The sequence below is a fragment of the Agaricus bisporus genome (genome assembly GCF_000300575.1).
Source record: "Agaricus bisporus var. bisporus H97 unplaced genomic scaffold AGABI2scaffold_14, whole genome shotgun sequence".
Taxonomy (NCBI): Eukaryota; Fungi; Basidiomycota; class Agaricomycetes; order Agaricales; family Agaricaceae; genus Agaricus; species Agaricus bisporus.
In genome coordinates this window covers 493,494-508,828 of record NW_006267349.1, presented here as the reverse complement: position 1 = coordinate 508,828, position 15,335 = coordinate 493,494, and the positions used below count along the sequence as shown (strand labels likewise).

The window sequence follows — 15,335 nt, the reverse complement described above, 5'->3', positions numbered from 1 at the left end:
AGATGCCAATGCCTGTGAAGAAGTGAGTATTTTAGCGCTGAAGGCAGTTGGTCGCGGAACTGACCTGGAGGGTAGCATTCATGAAACAATAGGTGCCCGAGATGTTGACGAGACCTGGGTAGTAGCCATCGTCGGGGTCTGGACCGAGTGAGCGACGGTATAGTGTGCGAGAAAAGTGGAGACTGACCACGCAAAGGAGTACCGTTCTGCGCACGCTGATCTGTGCGGGTGCGTGTGTGTCTTCTGTGTTTCCTGTCTGAAGAGTGCTCTGTGGGTGGCGAGGGCTTTGAGGAGGAAAAGAAGGAGGAAAGGCCGAGGCCGATGCTGTCAAGACCCATGTCGAGGTTGGAGGTGGCGAGGAGGGCGAGGGCGGGGACGAGGAGGAGAACGAGGATGGGGGCGAGCTGGGCAAAGAGGTCGCTGTGGAGGATGTCGGCGAGCAGAGACGGGCCGTGGTCGGGTCTGGGCATGTGGCGACGCCAGCTCGAGCGCGGCTCACCCAGGGACATTCACCGCCACCACCCCACATGAGTCTATTAGCATCCTCCCTTTGCATCGGCTACCTGGCGCAATGGTAGCGCGTTTGGCTTCGATCGCTCAACGTCACCAAAAGGTTGCAGGTTCGAGTCCTGCGGTGGTCATTTTGGCTGGCGATACTGAGCCACGTGACCTCGACGCGCTGCCTGTCGTGACCCATTGCTGCTCGAGCCAAGACCATGTCCTCCGCGAGCAGTGGTGCGCCGCTGTCCCACCATGCCTCCAATCCACTCGACGTCGGTCCACATGATAAGCGCAACAATGCCTACAAAAGGAAATACCACCAGTCCCTCGCACAAGCCGACTGCCTCTCCTCAGACGACCCCATCGACGCCTTTGCCTCTCACAACCTCAAAACCTACCACCAGCACCTCACCCAGGTAATTCCCGAGCATCCCGCCGCTCGCTCTATGCGCAAGTTCACCCCATTGGAACACATGGACGAAGACATGAGCGAGGATGAGCTCGCTACCCCCATGAAGCACGATATCAAACCAATGGGAACACGCGAGGAAAGCCATGAAGCAGCTCATTCTGACAAGGATTATGACGACGACAATGACGATCAAATGTCCATTGATTCTTACGAGACAGACGAGGAAGCCACCATCAACGAACGAACCGCCGAAGAGCGCAAAGAAATCATAGAAGAAATCAATGATCTCATGGAGAGTGTCCCTCAACTACAAGGAGACTATAAAATCCTCGACCGATTGGGAACTGGCACCTTTTCTTCCGTCTACAAAGCATTGGACTTGCACTACCACACAAAGTGGGACAACACTCCATGGCATGGCCATCATCCTCCTTCCTCTTCGGCCCATTATCAGTCTGCACTCCGACCACGGGATTCAAAAGTCTTTGTTGCAATCAAGCGCATATATGTCACTAGCAGCCCCGAACGCATCAAGAACGAGATCTCTATCATGATAGACTGCCTCAGTTGCCGCCATGTATCCCAACTTATCACTGCCACGCGCTGCCTCGATCAAGTCGTCGTTATTATGCCATATCAACGCAACGAAGATTTCAGAGCGCGTCTCCTTGCCTTTTTTTGTAAGCTTAAAGTGTTAACATCCTGTAACAGGAATATTATCGCGCTCTTTCAATGCCCGCTATCAAATCTTATATGCGCTGTTTGTTGGCGGCCCTCCGCGATGTCCATCAACGAAAAGTCATTCATCGCGATGTCAAACCTGCCAATTTCTTGTTTGACCCTCGCACAGGCATAGGAACCCTTTGCGATTTCGGTCTTGCATCGGTAAGCCATTTTCTCGAGTGATATAACCTATTCCGCGTGTTGACTTTCATTTTAAGCGCATGTCTTCAAAACCGTCTGCGGCGTATGGTCAATGCCTACATAGTGGATGGAGTGAACAGTCTCCTCACGGTCATAACAAGTGCTTGTCAGATGAAGAAAAAGAAAACATTCGCAAACTGCAAAAAGACGCACGGAACAAGTGTTTGGGTCCCGCGGAAAAGGTCGGTTACCCAGAAAAAGACGCGCGGTGCGCTACATCCCATATATTTGCATGCCTCTAAACTTATTCAAAACACGGGTTATGCAAGACCTATCTCCAAGGCAAACCGTGCAGGGACTCGAGGTTTTCGTGCACCCGAAGTGTTATTCAAGTGCAATGAGCAGACTGGAGGTACGTTGCCGAAACTCGAATTACTCTTGTTATTCAACTGCGTTTATAGCGATCGACGTCTGGGCCGTCGGGATTATCTTGATGTTTTTCCTCAGCGGAAAGTTCCCGTTATTTGCATCTAATGATGATGTCGAGGCATTGATGGAGATTGCTGCTATTATTGGACGAAGGGCAATGGAGAAATCGGCGACCCTTCACGGTAAACCTTTCCGTACCTGAACTTATTCCGCACTAATGGGTTTCCAAAAGGCCGTCTATTTCTTTCAAACGTACCGTCCGTGTTACATGATGGAATTACCTGGAGAGAATTCGTCGAAAAGCTAAACCCGGATGTCTATAAACCACGGGAACCGGATCTTCGATATTTCCCATACAATACCCCAGCATATCGTATATACCTACAAGAGGAAGCCGAACGACAGCGAAATAACTCGTCTTCACCTACATCATCGACTGTAGTAGACCCAAAATCCGATCGCGTGTCGCCACCTACTTCCACAACAATTGCATCAGCGACAACATCTCATCTTTCGCGACTATCCTATTCTCTTTTTTCAGCCGAACAACATGCATCCGACGTCGATAGCGCCTTTGACCTCCTCGAACAACTCCTCCACCCCGAATCCACCAAACGTATAACCCCCAAACGCGCCTTATCTCATCCGTTTTTGGCTGGTAAACCTGGTGAAGAGGATGCGTTACCTAATGATGATGAGTTTGTGCCGCATGAGTTTGGAAAGGGCGTTTGTGGGAAATTGCATTATAGGAATGAGAGGACGAGGGAGATAGGAGTGAAGGTGAAGGTGAGGTGTGAATGTGGGTTATGTGGGGGTGTGGAGAAATTTGAGAAGAGGAGTTTGGTGCCTGGGGAGGGGGTGGCGATTGGGAGGGAGCCTTGTGAGTTTCATGATGTGGATCTTGAATTTTGATGGTGTGTTTTTTGGATTATTGGTTTTTAAGTATTAACTATTATTTTTTTCTTCTTTTCTTGTTTGTTTTCTCATGGAGTTGGATTTCAGTTTTTTTTACTTCTTAAGGAGACGTTTTTTTGGTTAGGAGACGCTAGGTTCGTGGAGAATTGTATTATTATTGTTAATGAACACACTTGAGGATCAGTCGCTATAGTCTTTTTTTCTCGATAACTTCCACTTGTGCGTTGGCCTCTTGTTGCGAGATTTGTGAGGACAAAAACGTTGTTCCTCATGAGAATGATGATTCGAATCAAGTAAGTGAATTACCTTCTTTGAGTCTACCATGCGTGCATCAAACTTGAAGTCGTCTCGTTCATCCTTCATGGCCCTGGATTAGTGAAGGGCCAGATTTACTTTTGTATGTATGTTTTACGAACGGGAATTTAGAGTGTGGTTTCGAATCTTGCGTGCTTTAACAAGAGGTATGCCGCATTGAAGGATCTTCTCATCAAACAAGATAAGCAAGTCGGATTGTATTATTCTTTTTAGACTGTATTTGCGGTACTCTGGAACTTCAAGTTAGAAAGGGACTCTCCGTATTGGAAATAAAAAAATATCGTCATTCTTTGTTGTATGAGTTGTGTAGAGGGGTCCTGCCCCTGCGATTGCACTGTAATTTATTGTCTGTTACACTACCAGAAAACAGAACAGGTATTGGATTTCTGCAGCACGAGTTAGTTTGTGCAGGCAGGGCGTCAATCAAAAGTAGGAGGAGGATTTTATAGAAGGGTAAATGGCCCAGTACTGAGTAAACAACTTCACGCGTCGCGGATAATTCGAATCGTAGACTGCTTCAGTATCCGATTAGCTGTGGTAGGAATACATACGTTCTTGATTTATGGGGTTGACCAGCTCGAACAATGAACATAGGTATTAGGCGTGCCCTTAACCCGCGCATTCGATTCTCATAATGTAGGCTTAACTTACAATTCATCCGAGTCACTGAAGTAGTTAAGTAAGATGAAATATTTAGTTCTCCGTTTTTGAGAGAGTGAATAGTCCGGTGAGTCGAGAGATGGCGACACCACTTGGGTGACTGGTACATACTCACCGCATTGCTCGAGCTCTGTAAACTGGTTACCGCGTAGCATCGAATTGGCTTTCCATTGAAACGTCAATAAATGAACACATAAATGCCTCTGACGATCCAAAACATGTGTCCAACCGCTTTATTTTTGCTCTTTGGCCGTGGTTTGGCTTCTCTGTTTGCTGCTTTTGTGTGCGTGTCGTCTTTCTCTATCCAATCCAGTCTCTTGTCTCTCACCCTGCTCTGGCGAGTGCTCACCGATAGGTTCGTGAATTGTTTGATCCACTTCCATTTGATGACAAGTGCGTCAATAGAGTTATATGGATTGCGCAGAGTCGAAGATGGTCACAATCTGTCACGGTAGATGGAACTGGATTTCATCTTCCAGCGCTCTGTTGTGGCGCTATTGACTGATTGTTACCATGCTGCGCTACATGTGCAGGACCTCCTCCCACCCCCCTCAAACATAATAGTACCCTAAGGTCGGAGATCGAAGTCTTATGACTGAGATTGATAGGTACAATCAACACGATAATTGTGCACGATGAAAACGAGGCATGCGCAGGCACCCCTGTTGTGTTGCTGCATCACTCCGTGTTACGACCACTTGAACATGGATTGGAAACAATCACTTTCGTCACACCACCTCTCTTCCACTAGCAATGTCCTCCCCCGTCAGCAAAGCCAAGGATAAAGTATCCCAGAAAGCAAAACGCATCTCTGCCAAATTCCCCATGCACCGTTCCTCCTCGCCGGTTCAAGCTGCTGGACCTCCTGGCTGCCCACCACCTTACGCAGTTGCAGGTGGGACAGATTTGGCCATACCGGAGGTTCTTCGTCAAGGTACTGAGATGCTAAAGGTCTCGGCGAAGAAAAAGAAACGAGTCGTATTCAGACTTGATCCTGAGGAGGGTCAAATTTTGTTCAAATCCAATAAAAGTGGCGTTGGTGCGTCATGTCTTCTCTTTCTGCTAAGCTTTCCACTAAAGTTGTGTTTAGTTCCGATCGAAGCCATTAAAGAAATCAGAGCTGGCGCCAACACATCATCCTATCGAATTCAATTTTCCGTTCCAGAGGAGTGGCAGTCGCGATGGTTGACTATCATATATGTTGTCGATGGCACTTACAAGACCTTACATATGGTGGCCGATACCCGCGATACTTTCAAGCTATGGGAAGTAGCCGTGATGAAGCTACACGCGATCAGACAAGGATTGGCAACCGACCTCGGAAACCTTGATTTAAGACAGACAGTTTGGGAGAGACAATATTGGAAGGGCGCAGACAAGGAAGGGGACCACAAGCTCGACTTTAAGGACGTGAAAGCCCTCACTAAGAGGTTGAACATCAGCTTAACGTCGCCGCAGCTTAAGCAGATGTTCCAAGTAAGCGTTTATAAATAGGTACAATCATGATACTACCAGCTCACACAAAGGGATAGAGTGCTGATTCGAAAAAGCAAGGATACCTCGATTTTGAAGATTATCAGGTGTTTGTGAAAAAGCTGAAGTTTCGCCCCGAATTGAACACGGTTTACGAAAGTATCATTGCAGGGACGGGAAAGCTTGATTATTCCGTATTCAAGAAGTTTATGTCGGAAACTCAAAAGGTCAGATCGACTCTAGCGAAGTCGTATAATCTTTCCTTCTCATCATGCATGTTTAGTCTTCGTTGCCGGACAATGAGACGAAATCCATCTTCGTCAAATTTGCACACGCTCAGGATTTCTCGGAGAATACCAGTCTATCACTCGATCAATTCTCTTCCTTCCTTCTCTCGCCCGATAATGCCATCTTGTCCGAACATGGCAAGACAACATGGCAAGATATGACCCAACCATTACCCAACTATTACATATCTTCTTCTCACAATACTTATCTTGTCGGACATCAACTCGTCGGAGTCAGCACTGTCGAGGGGTATATACGGGCACTTCTCCACAGTTGCCGTAGTGTCGAGCGTGAGTATCATTGTCATCCATCTTGGTGAAAACTGAAAGCAACTCAGTCGATATTTATGATGGTGACGATGAACCTGTGATTTACCATGGAAAAACTTTCACATCAAAGGTCCCTCTGAGGGACATCTGCCGAGGTATCCACCAATATGCGTTCGCGGTCTCGCCATACCCGATTATTATCTCTGCTGAAATACATTGTGGATTGCATGGTCAAGAACAAATTGTTGAGGTCATGACTGAAATTTTTGGCGAGTCTTTGGTACAGGTCCCCATTGAAAGCCGGCAGGCGCTCGAACAGCTGCCGAGTCCCGAGCAGTTAAAACATAAGATTCTATTCAAGGTACGTCTGACTTGATTACACTGATGAATGGGTAACATTCAACGCATTCAGGCCAAGAATCAGTACATCGTTCAAGAGATGGCTGAACAAATGAGTAAACTCAAGGCTCAACGTGAGCAGGAACAGGCTCATCATCGCGAAGAACGCATCAACTCTCTTCTTAACTTCACGTCATCTTCAGAATCGTCATCATCTGACACGAAGGACGAAACATCAGGTGGATTCCGTCAAGGACTGAAAATGAAATGGCGTAAATTTCGAGGGAAAAGTCGCTCATCAAGCCCAAATACATTGACCACTTCTGATGCACACGCGGATTCCCATGCACTTACTCCCTCCACTTCGAAGGACGCGGCACACCCGAAGATGTCCTTTCGCCTCCTATCTTTGCTCGTTTACACTGTTGGAGTCAAATGCCATGGAATTGGGCCAGACACTCCAGTCACCTATGCGCCAGAGCACATCTTTTCTCTATCTGAAAATGCTGCCAATCGATTGATGAAATCAGGGGACGTCCTCAAAAATCTAATCCGACATACTCAAAAGAGTCTAGTTAGGACTTACCCGAAAGGGATGAGGATCAACTCGTCCAATTATGAGCCTCATCGTTACTGGGCGGCCGGCGCACAAGTCGCAGCTATCAATTGGCAGACTTTTGGTAAGTGCGTGTATATCTCATTATTTGCATCGGCTGAGAGTGATCCGACCGTATAGACCTTGGATATATGATTAATCAAGCAATGTTCCAACGTAATGGCAGGTGTGGTTATGTTTTGAAGCCACTTGCACTCAGGTTGGAAGGGGAGGAACTCCTGAGTGTACACACTCATCATTTCTTTGATGTCACTGTGGGTTGCTACTATAATTATACGCTACTGCTTAGGTCTGCGATATCTGACACGGAATTTACACTAGATCATTTCGGCGCAACAACTTCCGCTCCCTCGCGATAGCTCCGGGAAAGAAATTATAGAAGATTCCGTTGTCGATCCTTATGTTGAAGTTACGCTCCACATTCCTGATTGGTCGGCAGCCCCTTTCACACCCTCGTCACCTTCCTATGAGTACAAACCCGCGACTGACGCTGCACGTAAATCATCAATCTCAAACGCAGCTTCTTCTGCTCGGCAAGTGTCCCTCTGTACCAAAGTTATCAAGAACAACGGATTTAATCCCGTGTGGCAAGAAAAACTATCGATACCGTTCGATTGTGTTGGTGGTCCTGATGGTGGAATGAATAATTTGATTTTTGTTGAGATCGCTGTTAGACAAAGCGGTTCTGATGATGACGAGGAGCCAATTGCGGTTTTCTGCTCGCCTCTAGGTAATTTCCAAAGTGGTGCGTCTCTGAAATACTTTGTCTTTTTTTGTTTGTTTATCCAAGTAAAAATGGCAGGATATCGACACTTGCCGTTGTGCGACATGCAGCTGGCGCAACATATGTTTTCTACTCTGTTCATTCACACCGCCGTGCGCGACGTTGTTTGAATGGATTTACTGCATTTATCTTTTTCATGGATTATGTCATTTAAGTAGTACAAAGTCTATCTTACCTGGATTATTAACAAAATGCGGACACACGAGAAGTGTGAACCTATAAGGATGCGAATTTCGTGGACTCTACCTCGAGTCGTCTGCTAATGCACGGCCCTATTCGGCGGGACGCGTTGACTCTTGAGAGCCATGGTGCACGTGACTTGAGCTTTCCTTTCGTGTCGCCCTGATCTCCGAAAGACTTGAGCATTCTACAGACTCGGACATGTCAAAACGCGGAGCCTCACCACCGCCCACAGAAGGAGTCCTCATCAAAAAAGCAAGAGCAACTCCTCCCCTCGCCAATAACCAAATCGCAATCTCGTCTGGAAGCGATGAACGGACCAAGGGACTCATTCGTTCAGTCCAACGAACGAGTAATCTCGAAGCACCCATTGTCAGTCTTGCTGGCGCACACTCTGTATGTTAACATGTTCTTTTTGTTGGTTATACAAAACATAACAACTTGACGCGTAGGCAGAAATTCTAAGCTGTCGTTTTGATCCTTCTGGACAAAATATTGCTGCTTGTTCAGCAGACCGTAGTCTCTGTGCGTGTTCAACGGAGCTCTGAAGTCTTTTCATACTAACGGTGGTGACACAATTGTCCAGCTCTATGGCGTACCTATTCCCCCAACACAAACTACGGTCTTCTATCCAGTCACACCAAAGCACCTATCCTCGACCTCCAATGGTCGCTCTCCTCCCCAATCATCTACACCGTCTCCGCAGACCGCACTCTTATAATAACAGACGTAACCACCGGCGAACGTCTTCGAAAAATTCGCGCTCATAGAGAAATCATCAACAGTATTGACCGTACCATGGCCAGTGGTTCAGGTATTGAACTTCTTGCGACGGGTTCGGATGATGGTACTGTAAAGATTTGGGAAGGAGGTGATGATGCGAATAAGATTCCTATTGCGACACTTGAAGTTGGATGTCCTGTGACTGCTGTCTGTTGGAGTGCGGATGGTGCGAATGTATATGCTGGCGGTATAGACAACGAAATTCACGTTCGTCTTTCTCTTCTTCCTCTGTTTTTCTCCTACTGTTTATTGATCTCATCTACTATAGGTCTTTGACATTCGCAAAAACGAACAAGTATACAGTCTATCAGGACACACAGACACACCAACCTCACTGTCCCTATCCCCCAACGGTTCCTACCTCCTCTCCCCCTCATTCTCCTCCCAAACCATAATCCACGACGTCAGACCCTTCTCACCTTCCCCAAATCGAATTCACAGAGTCCTACAAGGTGCTCCTGCAGGATTCGAAAATACTTTATTACGTGGTGCATGGAGTAGAGATGATGGTGGACGTCGGGTGGCTGTAGGAGGTGCTGACAGGATGGTGTGTATATGGGAGGTTGAAAGTGGTAAAATCATGTACAAGGTCTGTTTTAAAAGTTTTCTTCACTCACCCGGACGACTCTGATAAACTCGCCTTATAGTTACCGGGTCATAAAGGCACCGTCACAGCGGTAGACTTCCACCCCAAAGAACCTATTAGTACGTCTTTACACCTCAGCTAGACTGCAAAAACCCTTAATTCTTATCCAACACTCTCACAGTTCTCACCGGCAGCAAAGACGCTACCATGCTTCTCGGCGAAATTGAGGCTGGGTTGTCAGTATGATGCAGGATACAGCCAAGGGAGAGTAGATGGCGGAAAATATCCATTCGATTCTTTGAGAGAGAGATATGGATTTAACTCACACCAGAGCCTTCATCGTCTCATCTCCCTCAACTAAATAAAATACTCCACGCATAGAGTCGTAGTACACAATTACATGGGATTAGTCGACGGATGTGTGTGTCTAATGGTATATACAGTGCAGGAGAAAATGCTAATTCGTTGTAGTACGTTAGATGGGAGAGAAAGAGGGAGAGCAGAATGCAAGCGACATTAATCATGCACACGTCTGGGAAACAAGTTTTTACCGCACAGGGGATGTGAACTACTATTAGAGGAAAAAGAAATGTCTGAGGGAGAAGAGGGGGAAAAAAAGAAAAGAAACAGAAAGATTTACTCAGGAAAGCGTTACGAGTATTATGAGCTCAGGCGACGTAGGCAAAGGTATCCTTAGATCCCTCCACACGTTCTATATATTCCTTCTCAAGTAGAGTTTCAATGGCCTAAAGATACTTAGTTCACTGCTCCATCACTAAAAAAAAAGAGTGCATTTACCTTCTTAATATCAGGGATCTTAGGTGCAAATCGTTGCGTAATCTGAGAAATAACTTCTTGAATGAGTGCTTGGTTCTTCATCGTCTTGCGGGCCTTCATAATACTAGAAGAAATGTCACTCTCGTATATCTCAACACCAACATAAAGTTACTCACCGAACAATGGTAGCTTGAATCACATATTTACGATCCTCATCCACAGCCTTAAGCACATCACTGGACTCGGCCTTGACTTCGGCCTTGATCGGCAAGTTTAGATTAACACGGATCTTCTTGGATTTGAAACCTTCGGACAAGACGTAGTTAGAAATAACAATATAAACACCGACGCAAGACATACTAGGATTCAGATCATATTGGTCTTGTTCCTCGTTGATAAGTAATTTGGCCTTAACAAGCAAACCCAAAACTTGACTCAAAAGATCCTTTGAAATCGCGGTAGCGGCTACGAGTTCATCCAAAGATAACGTATCGTGCCTATTGTATTGAAGCAGTACGGCCGTTTGATACGAACTCGTCATCAAGATATACTTCTGATTGAGGTAGTTCGTGCGTAATTCATTCTTGGAATAGTTCCACAACCATGTGAGTTTACGACCAGAGTGTTTACTCTGATAGTATTTCGAAAATCGGTCATAAGTGGGAATGATCTCTTGAGGAATGACAAAGTCGTGTGAGGGAGGGTTGAGAGGCCAGAAATTAGTACCAAGGACCATAATGCTGAAAGCAATCTCCATATCGTCGTGGTTCTGAGCCATACGCTCCTTGAAAGAATCGGTGAGATCCTTGCTCAAACTCATATCTACTACCATATCAACATTGAATATCACACATAAAAAATGGGAAGCTCGTACCGGTGAACATGCGCTGCAACTTGTTCGTGTATTCGAAACCGCAAGCCTCCTTGAGTTTCGAGATCATGCTGGCCTCACTCTCGTCAGATGCGGAAACACCGTGAATAAGGCGTTTCGAGAGTTTAGTGGTGTAGAATGTCTGGAAAACGTCCTTGTCTTCAAGATACTTGAAGAGAACCATCTATCATCACCAAATCAGTAACACAATCGTAGGCGAAACAATTAAGACACGTACCACACGATTGAGAGCACCCTCAAGATCATCCTCCTCAGCCATCTTATTGTTCTTGCGGAGAAGCATATCAGCATGCTTGGCGATAAGCTCTGGCGATTTTGTAGATGACGCCCCAGTAGCAGCGTTCCGATTGACAAATTCACGGCAAGCCTTATCCAAACTCGCTGCAAATCCAGCCTCTCCCTTGAAACTCCTCTGCACAGTCTCCGAATTCTTGCGATGGACCTCAAGTAGAGCATCCACATAAGCTTTGGGATCAATCGATTCCGCATTCGCGCCACCCTCGCCAACAAGTTTCGAGATAGAGGTTAAACCAGCTTGCTTGACGTGAGCCTCAAACCTCTTACGAAGTGGTTCGAGGCCCTCGGGGATACGTGAGAGGAGGGCATACATACGTTGGAGATCCTCGTCTTTCTCGAAATCAAGTAGAGATTGGAAGCTCTCCCACATCAACTCAGAGTGTGCACGAATGAGTACATGCTCACACTTCTGAACCAGATCTTTGCGTGTTTTAGCGTGTAGATAACGCTCGACCCGAGCTTCTTCCTCCCTTAAGCGCTCCTCTGCTTTCTTCAAGTAATCGGATACAGAGTTTTCTGCGAGGAAAGCCTCTGATTCGGCTGTGTAGTAATTTTCTGTCGCTTGCAGGAACGCAGTTTCAAATTGTTCCCGATAGACTTCGAGACATTCCTTGTTAGGATCGGAACTGTCGAGTCCGAGGGACACGAAGGAGTCGACGACTTTCTTGACGAGACCTTGATCGATTAGCTCGCCATTACGTTGTTGAGATATCAGTCGAAGGACGGCATTGGTCAACTTGGAGTTGTCTTGTTGTATATGTGAAAAAAAGTATGTTTTCCATTGAGCGAGGGCGAGCTGGAAGGTCAGGGAATAATTTAGAAGCTAGGAAATCGGACCATTTCAAGGCAAGACATACTGTGTAGACCTGATAAACGCCTTTCTTTCCTTCATCGCGCTCTCGCTTCACCCAGTACCGGTTAAGATAAGTGAATAAGCGATTGAGGTAATTGGCGCCAGTAGTGTAACGATCCCACTCGGCGGCGTAGTATCGTAGCAGGTCGACGTCCTGCAAGGTTTCTGATCTCTGATCGTGACAATGCTCATAAGCCACTGACATCGAAAAGCAACAAACGTGGTTCATACCTCCTTCATCGCGCGAAAATGCTGAACGAAATAGCCACTGAGCTTGTTGTAAAGATCCGATCCCACCAGGTTCGCACCAGCTAAAAGAGAAGATTCCTCAATTAGCCACAGGACAGGAAAAAGTTCGTCAAAGGGGAAAAGAACACGAGACACGTACTGCGATTGCCGATCTCCAACCGCGAATGCATCTTCGTGGATGTGCAATAGTTATATACGGTTGTGTAGAGATTCGTATAGTCCGCAAAAGAAAGGCCAGCCTCTATGTTGGTCATTATATGGTCGACGCCACTAGTAAGATAGGCCCAAGTCTGGTCCAAATCCGCCGTTTTCCCGGGCATATTGGGGAACCTTGACGCGACTGCTAACGGGGTGTTTTTCTGAGCCATGGTGGTGGTTGCGGAAGAGAGAGTGGGAGGTGACTCAAATGAGCGGGGGCGGCGACGCAACGCTGTATAGCCACCACGGCTGTCCCACGCTACATTATCGGAGAACATCTATTTATACGTTTATATGAGCTTCATCTACCTTCTCCGCGCTGATGACGGACTGGTTCTCTGATAAGCAATTTGGAGATATGTCACTACATTACTAAAACAACTGTTTGTACAACAAAAGTCCATCGTCAACATGCTCTCAAACCAAATTAGAGGGATAGTGGAAGTCTTCCAACCCGACAAAGTTCTCCTTGATGCTCCTCGCGCTAACAAAGCGATAGAAGATACTGATGCTACCGGCCTTGTCGTTGGTGCCACTTCCTCTGGCACCACCGAACGGTTGCTGGCCGACAACTGCTCCCGTGCACTTTTCGTTGTAATATATGTTACCAGCCGCATTGCGGAGACGGTTTGTGGCGGTAAGTAAAGCTTGACGTTCAGAAGCGAAGCTATACGGATATGAACATCTAAACAATAAGCAGGGTACATGTTCGGTACTCACATTGCTCCAGTAAGGCCGTAGATGGAAGTTGTGTCGATCAATTCAAGCGTTTTCTCGTAATCACTGTCCTCGAAGACATAGGCCTGACGATCCTTAGTAAGACCCCCATATAACCAAAGGAGCGAAACATACGGTCACGACGGGCCCAAAGATCTCCCCAACCATGGTAGTAGATCGAGGATCCTTGGTAAGAATGACAGTTGGTTGAATGAAGAATCCCTTGGAGTCATCACCTTGACAAACGGTTAGTAGATTGACAACCACAAAAACGTGCGCCATACCTGATCCACCAATCAACACCTCTCCTCCCTCTTCCTTCGCCTTCTTGATAAAACCGGTGATATTATCATATGCTCGACGGCCACTGCAACCCCCAACATCAGCCAAGAGTTATAACAAATAAGTATCGCACGTACATAACAGGTCCCATGTAGTTGTTCCAGTCGAGACAAGGGCCAACCTTGATCTTGGCAATTTCCTCGAGGTACTGTGTCTTGAAACCGTTTTCCCAGACTGATCTGGACACGTAGAGACGCGAGAGGGCGGAGCACTTTTGACCTGAGCGACTGTCAGCACAACGTCAACATGAATGAACATATTACCCGACCTTGATATTCGAATGCTCCTCGAACACTCTGCAGCACAGCATTTCTCACTTCCGCAGACTTGTGAATGACGTGCCAGTTCTTCCCACCGGTCTCTCCGACGATTCTGGGGTAGACCTTATACTTGTCTAGATTCGAGGAGATATCCTTCCAGAGCGATTTGAAGACGTTGGTACTGCCAGTGAAGTGAAGCGAAGCAAAGTTAGGGCTCTGGATGGCAGCTTGTACTATTTCAGCTCCTCCGGGAATAAATTGAATGACACCGGGGGGAACGCCGGCCTCCGCAAGAATCTTGAAGACGAGGTAGTTGGAATAAGTCGCGGCTGGAGCAGGCTTCCATACGACGACATTTCCAACAAGTGCGGGAGCTATTCAAACGATGAGGACCAAAAACACGTTGAAGTTGACCTATACATACATCCGGGTAGATTCCCACCAATAGCGGTAAAGTTGAAGGGCGAAACAGCAAGGACGAACCCTTCAAGCGGGCGATACTCGGTACGGCTAAAGGGAGAGCTCAGCGCCCATAGTCGTGGATGGTAGTGGGGTAAGACTTACTTCCAACACCCGGGAGCATTCTTCGGCGGCTGTTGGGCGTATAGTTCCTCTACGTAAGAGACTCCGAAGCGGAAGAAGTCCGCCAACTGAAGCAAACATCACCAAATGATTCGAGCTTAAATTGGAAAGATAGGGGCTAACCTCCGCCGCAGCGTCTATCTCCGCCTGCCATGTATTTTTGCCTTGGCCGAGCATAGTCGCCGCCATGAGCTTGTAACGATACTTTCCACTTGCGAGATCGGCGGCCTTGAGGAAAATCGCAGCACGATCGTTCCATGGCATGGTTTCCCAAGCGTCTTTGGCTTGAAGAGCGCCAGCGATAGCCTTTTCGACCAGTTCTGGTGATCCTTCGTGGAAAGTACACAGGTGGCGAGCATGGTCGTGTGGCATAGGCTGTTTCTGGATGTTGTTCGTTCTCACCTGTTTCACGACGATAAAGGTCAACGACGCGAGTGAAAGCAGTTTGTGCAATCGCAGACCTCTTGGCCATTGATGATACAAGGAACCTCAAAGGGTAGCTGGCTTTGCATTTCTGCCAATGCTGCTTGCAGACCCGCTCTCTCCGGCGAGCCGGGGGCATAGGATAGCTATCGGAGCGATGAGCATGGCAAGGAACAAGACATGAACGCGTCGCGCACCATGGGTTCATTGGACACAGGGGGGATCTTGAAAGTTGCGAGTTGAGCAGTGGCCATGATGGAGATAAGGAAAGATCGGATATGGTGGAATGTCTAGTTTTATAATCTACCTAGCTCCTCATGGCACGCATGCT

General features: G+C 47.1%; 5 protein-coding genes and 1 non-coding gene across 6 annotated transcripts; 4 read left to right on the top strand and 2 right to left on the bottom strand.

Moving 5' to 3' along the window:
- The first annotated feature begins 557 nt into the window (after positions 1 to 557).
- AGABI2DRAFT_t151 lies at positions 558 to 641 on the top strand. Its single transcript has one exon. It is a non-coding gene; the product is annotated as a tRNA-Arg (tRNA).
- On the top strand, positions 627 to 3,251 carry AGABI2DRAFT_188660 (hypothetical protein). Its single transcript, XM_006456788.1, has 7 exons — positions 627 to 1,571; positions 1,625 to 1,798; positions 1,855 to 2,045; positions 2,107 to 2,189; positions 2,239 to 2,388; positions 2,439 to 3,183; positions 3,210 to 3,251. Exons 1-6 carry the CDS (start codon positions 717 to 719, stop codon positions 3,116 to 3,118), a joined length of 2,133 nt encoding a protein of 710 aa, XP_006456851.1. The 5' UTR covers positions 627 to 716; the 3' UTR covers positions 3,119 to 3,183; positions 3,210 to 3,251.
- Positions 3,252 to 4,921: 1,670 nt separating this feature from the next.
- On the top strand, positions 4,922 to 8,062 carry AGABI2DRAFT_212030 (hypothetical protein; the record flags this gene model as incomplete). Its single annotated transcript, XM_006456787.1, has 9 exons — positions 4,922 to 5,131; positions 5,177 to 5,572; positions 5,629 to 5,796; positions 5,853 to 6,147; positions 6,195 to 6,487; positions 6,539 to 7,145; positions 7,202 to 7,335; positions 7,403 to 7,826; positions 7,884 to 8,062. The coding sequence occupies 9 exons, from the start codon at positions 4,922 to 4,924 to the stop codon at positions 7,973 to 7,975; spliced, it is 2,619 nt and encodes an 872-aa protein (XP_006456850.1). The 3' UTR covers positions 7,976 to 8,062.
- A 146-nt stretch (positions 8,063 to 8,208) lies between these two features.
- AGABI2DRAFT_229038 (hypothetical protein) lies at positions 8,209 to 10,102 on the top strand. The gene is made up of 6 exons (XM_006456786.1): positions 8,209 to 8,441; positions 8,498 to 8,570; positions 8,632 to 9,035; positions 9,097 to 9,417; positions 9,476 to 9,533; positions 9,596 to 10,102. The coding sequence occupies exons 1-6, from the start codon at positions 8,247 to 8,249 to the stop codon at positions 9,658 to 9,660; spliced, it is 1,116 nt and encodes a 371-aa protein (XP_006456849.1). The 5' UTR covers positions 8,209 to 8,246; the 3' UTR covers positions 9,661 to 10,102.
- Positions 10,071 to 12,904, bottom strand: AGABI2DRAFT_195832 (hypothetical protein). Its single transcript, XM_006456785.1, has 9 exons — positions 12,622 to 12,904; positions 12,465 to 12,544; positions 12,238 to 12,405; positions 11,301 to 12,176; positions 11,066 to 11,246; positions 10,552 to 11,013; positions 10,368 to 10,497; positions 10,213 to 10,315; positions 10,071 to 10,160 (listed from the first exon to the last, which is right to left on the bottom strand). The coding sequence occupies exons 1-9, from the start codon at positions 12,848 to 12,850 to the stop codon at positions 10,083 to 10,085; spliced, it is 2,307 nt and encodes a 768-aa protein (XP_006456848.1). The 5' UTR covers positions 12,851 to 12,904; the 3' UTR covers positions 10,071 to 10,082.
- AGABI2DRAFT_195831 (delta-1-pyrroline-5-carboxylate dehydrogenase) lies at positions 12,893 to 15,278 on the bottom strand. Its single transcript, XM_006456784.1, has 11 exons — positions 15,202 to 15,278; positions 15,043 to 15,150; positions 14,705 to 14,983; positions 14,564 to 14,649; positions 14,424 to 14,509; positions 14,008 to 14,373; positions 13,817 to 13,958; positions 13,682 to 13,764; positions 13,533 to 13,633; positions 13,401 to 13,483; positions 12,893 to 13,347 (listed from the first exon to the last, which is right to left on the bottom strand). Exons 1-11 carry the CDS (start codon positions 15,256 to 15,258, stop codon positions 13,098 to 13,100), a joined length of 1,641 nt encoding a protein of 546 aa, XP_006456847.1. The 5' UTR covers positions 15,259 to 15,278; the 3' UTR covers positions 12,893 to 13,097.
- Between the last annotated feature and the right edge of the window lie 57 nt (positions 15,279 to 15,335).

Coding starts and splice junctions, on each gene's coding strand:
- AGABI2DRAFT_229038 (XM_006456786.1), top strand. CDS start 8,247: ATGTCAAAACGCGGAGCCTCACCACCGCCCACAGAAGGAGTCCTCATC. Junction 9,418..9,475: donor GTGGTAAAATCATGTACAAG/GTCTGTTTTAAA, acceptor CTCGCCTTATAG/TTACCGGGTCATAAAGGCAC. Junction 9,534..9,595: donor CCACCCCAAAGAACCTATTA/GTACGTCTTTAC, acceptor ACACTCTCACAG/TTCTCACCGGCAGCAAAGAC.
- AGABI2DRAFT_188660 (XM_006456788.1), top strand. CDS start 717: ATGTCCTCCGCGAGCAGTGGTGCGCCGCTGTCCCACCATGCCTCCAAT. Junction 1,799..1,854: donor GCGATTTCGGTCTTGCATCG/GTAAGCCATTTT, acceptor TTTCATTTTAAG/CGCATGTCTTCAAAACCGTC. Junction 2,190..2,238: donor GTGCAATGAGCAGACTGGAG/GTACGTTGCCGA, acceptor CTGCGTTTATAG/CGATCGACGTCTGGGCCGTC.
- AGABI2DRAFT_195832 (XM_006456785.1), bottom strand. CDS start 12,850: ATGGCTCAGAAAAACACCCCGTTAGCAGTCGCGTCAAGGTTCCCCAAT. Junction 11,014..11,065: donor GTTGCAGCGCATGTTCACCG/GTACGAGCTTCC, acceptor ATATGGTAGTAG/ATATGAGTTTGAGCAAGGAT. Junction 10,161..10,212: donor AGATCCCTGATATTAAGAAG/GTAAATGCACTC, acceptor AAGTATCTTTAG/GCCATTGAAACTCTACTTGA.
- AGABI2DRAFT_195831 (XM_006456784.1), bottom strand. CDS start 15,258: ATGGCCACTGCTCAACTCGCAACTTTCAAGATCCCCCCTGTGTCCAAT. Junction 14,984..15,042: donor GTATCATCAATGGCCAAGAG/GTCTGCGATTGC, acceptor GTCGTGAAACAG/GTGAGAACGAACAACATCCA. Junction 14,374..14,423: donor TGGTGGGAATCTACCCGGAT/GTATGTATAGGT, acceptor TCGTTTGAATAG/CTCCCGCACTTGTTGGAAAT.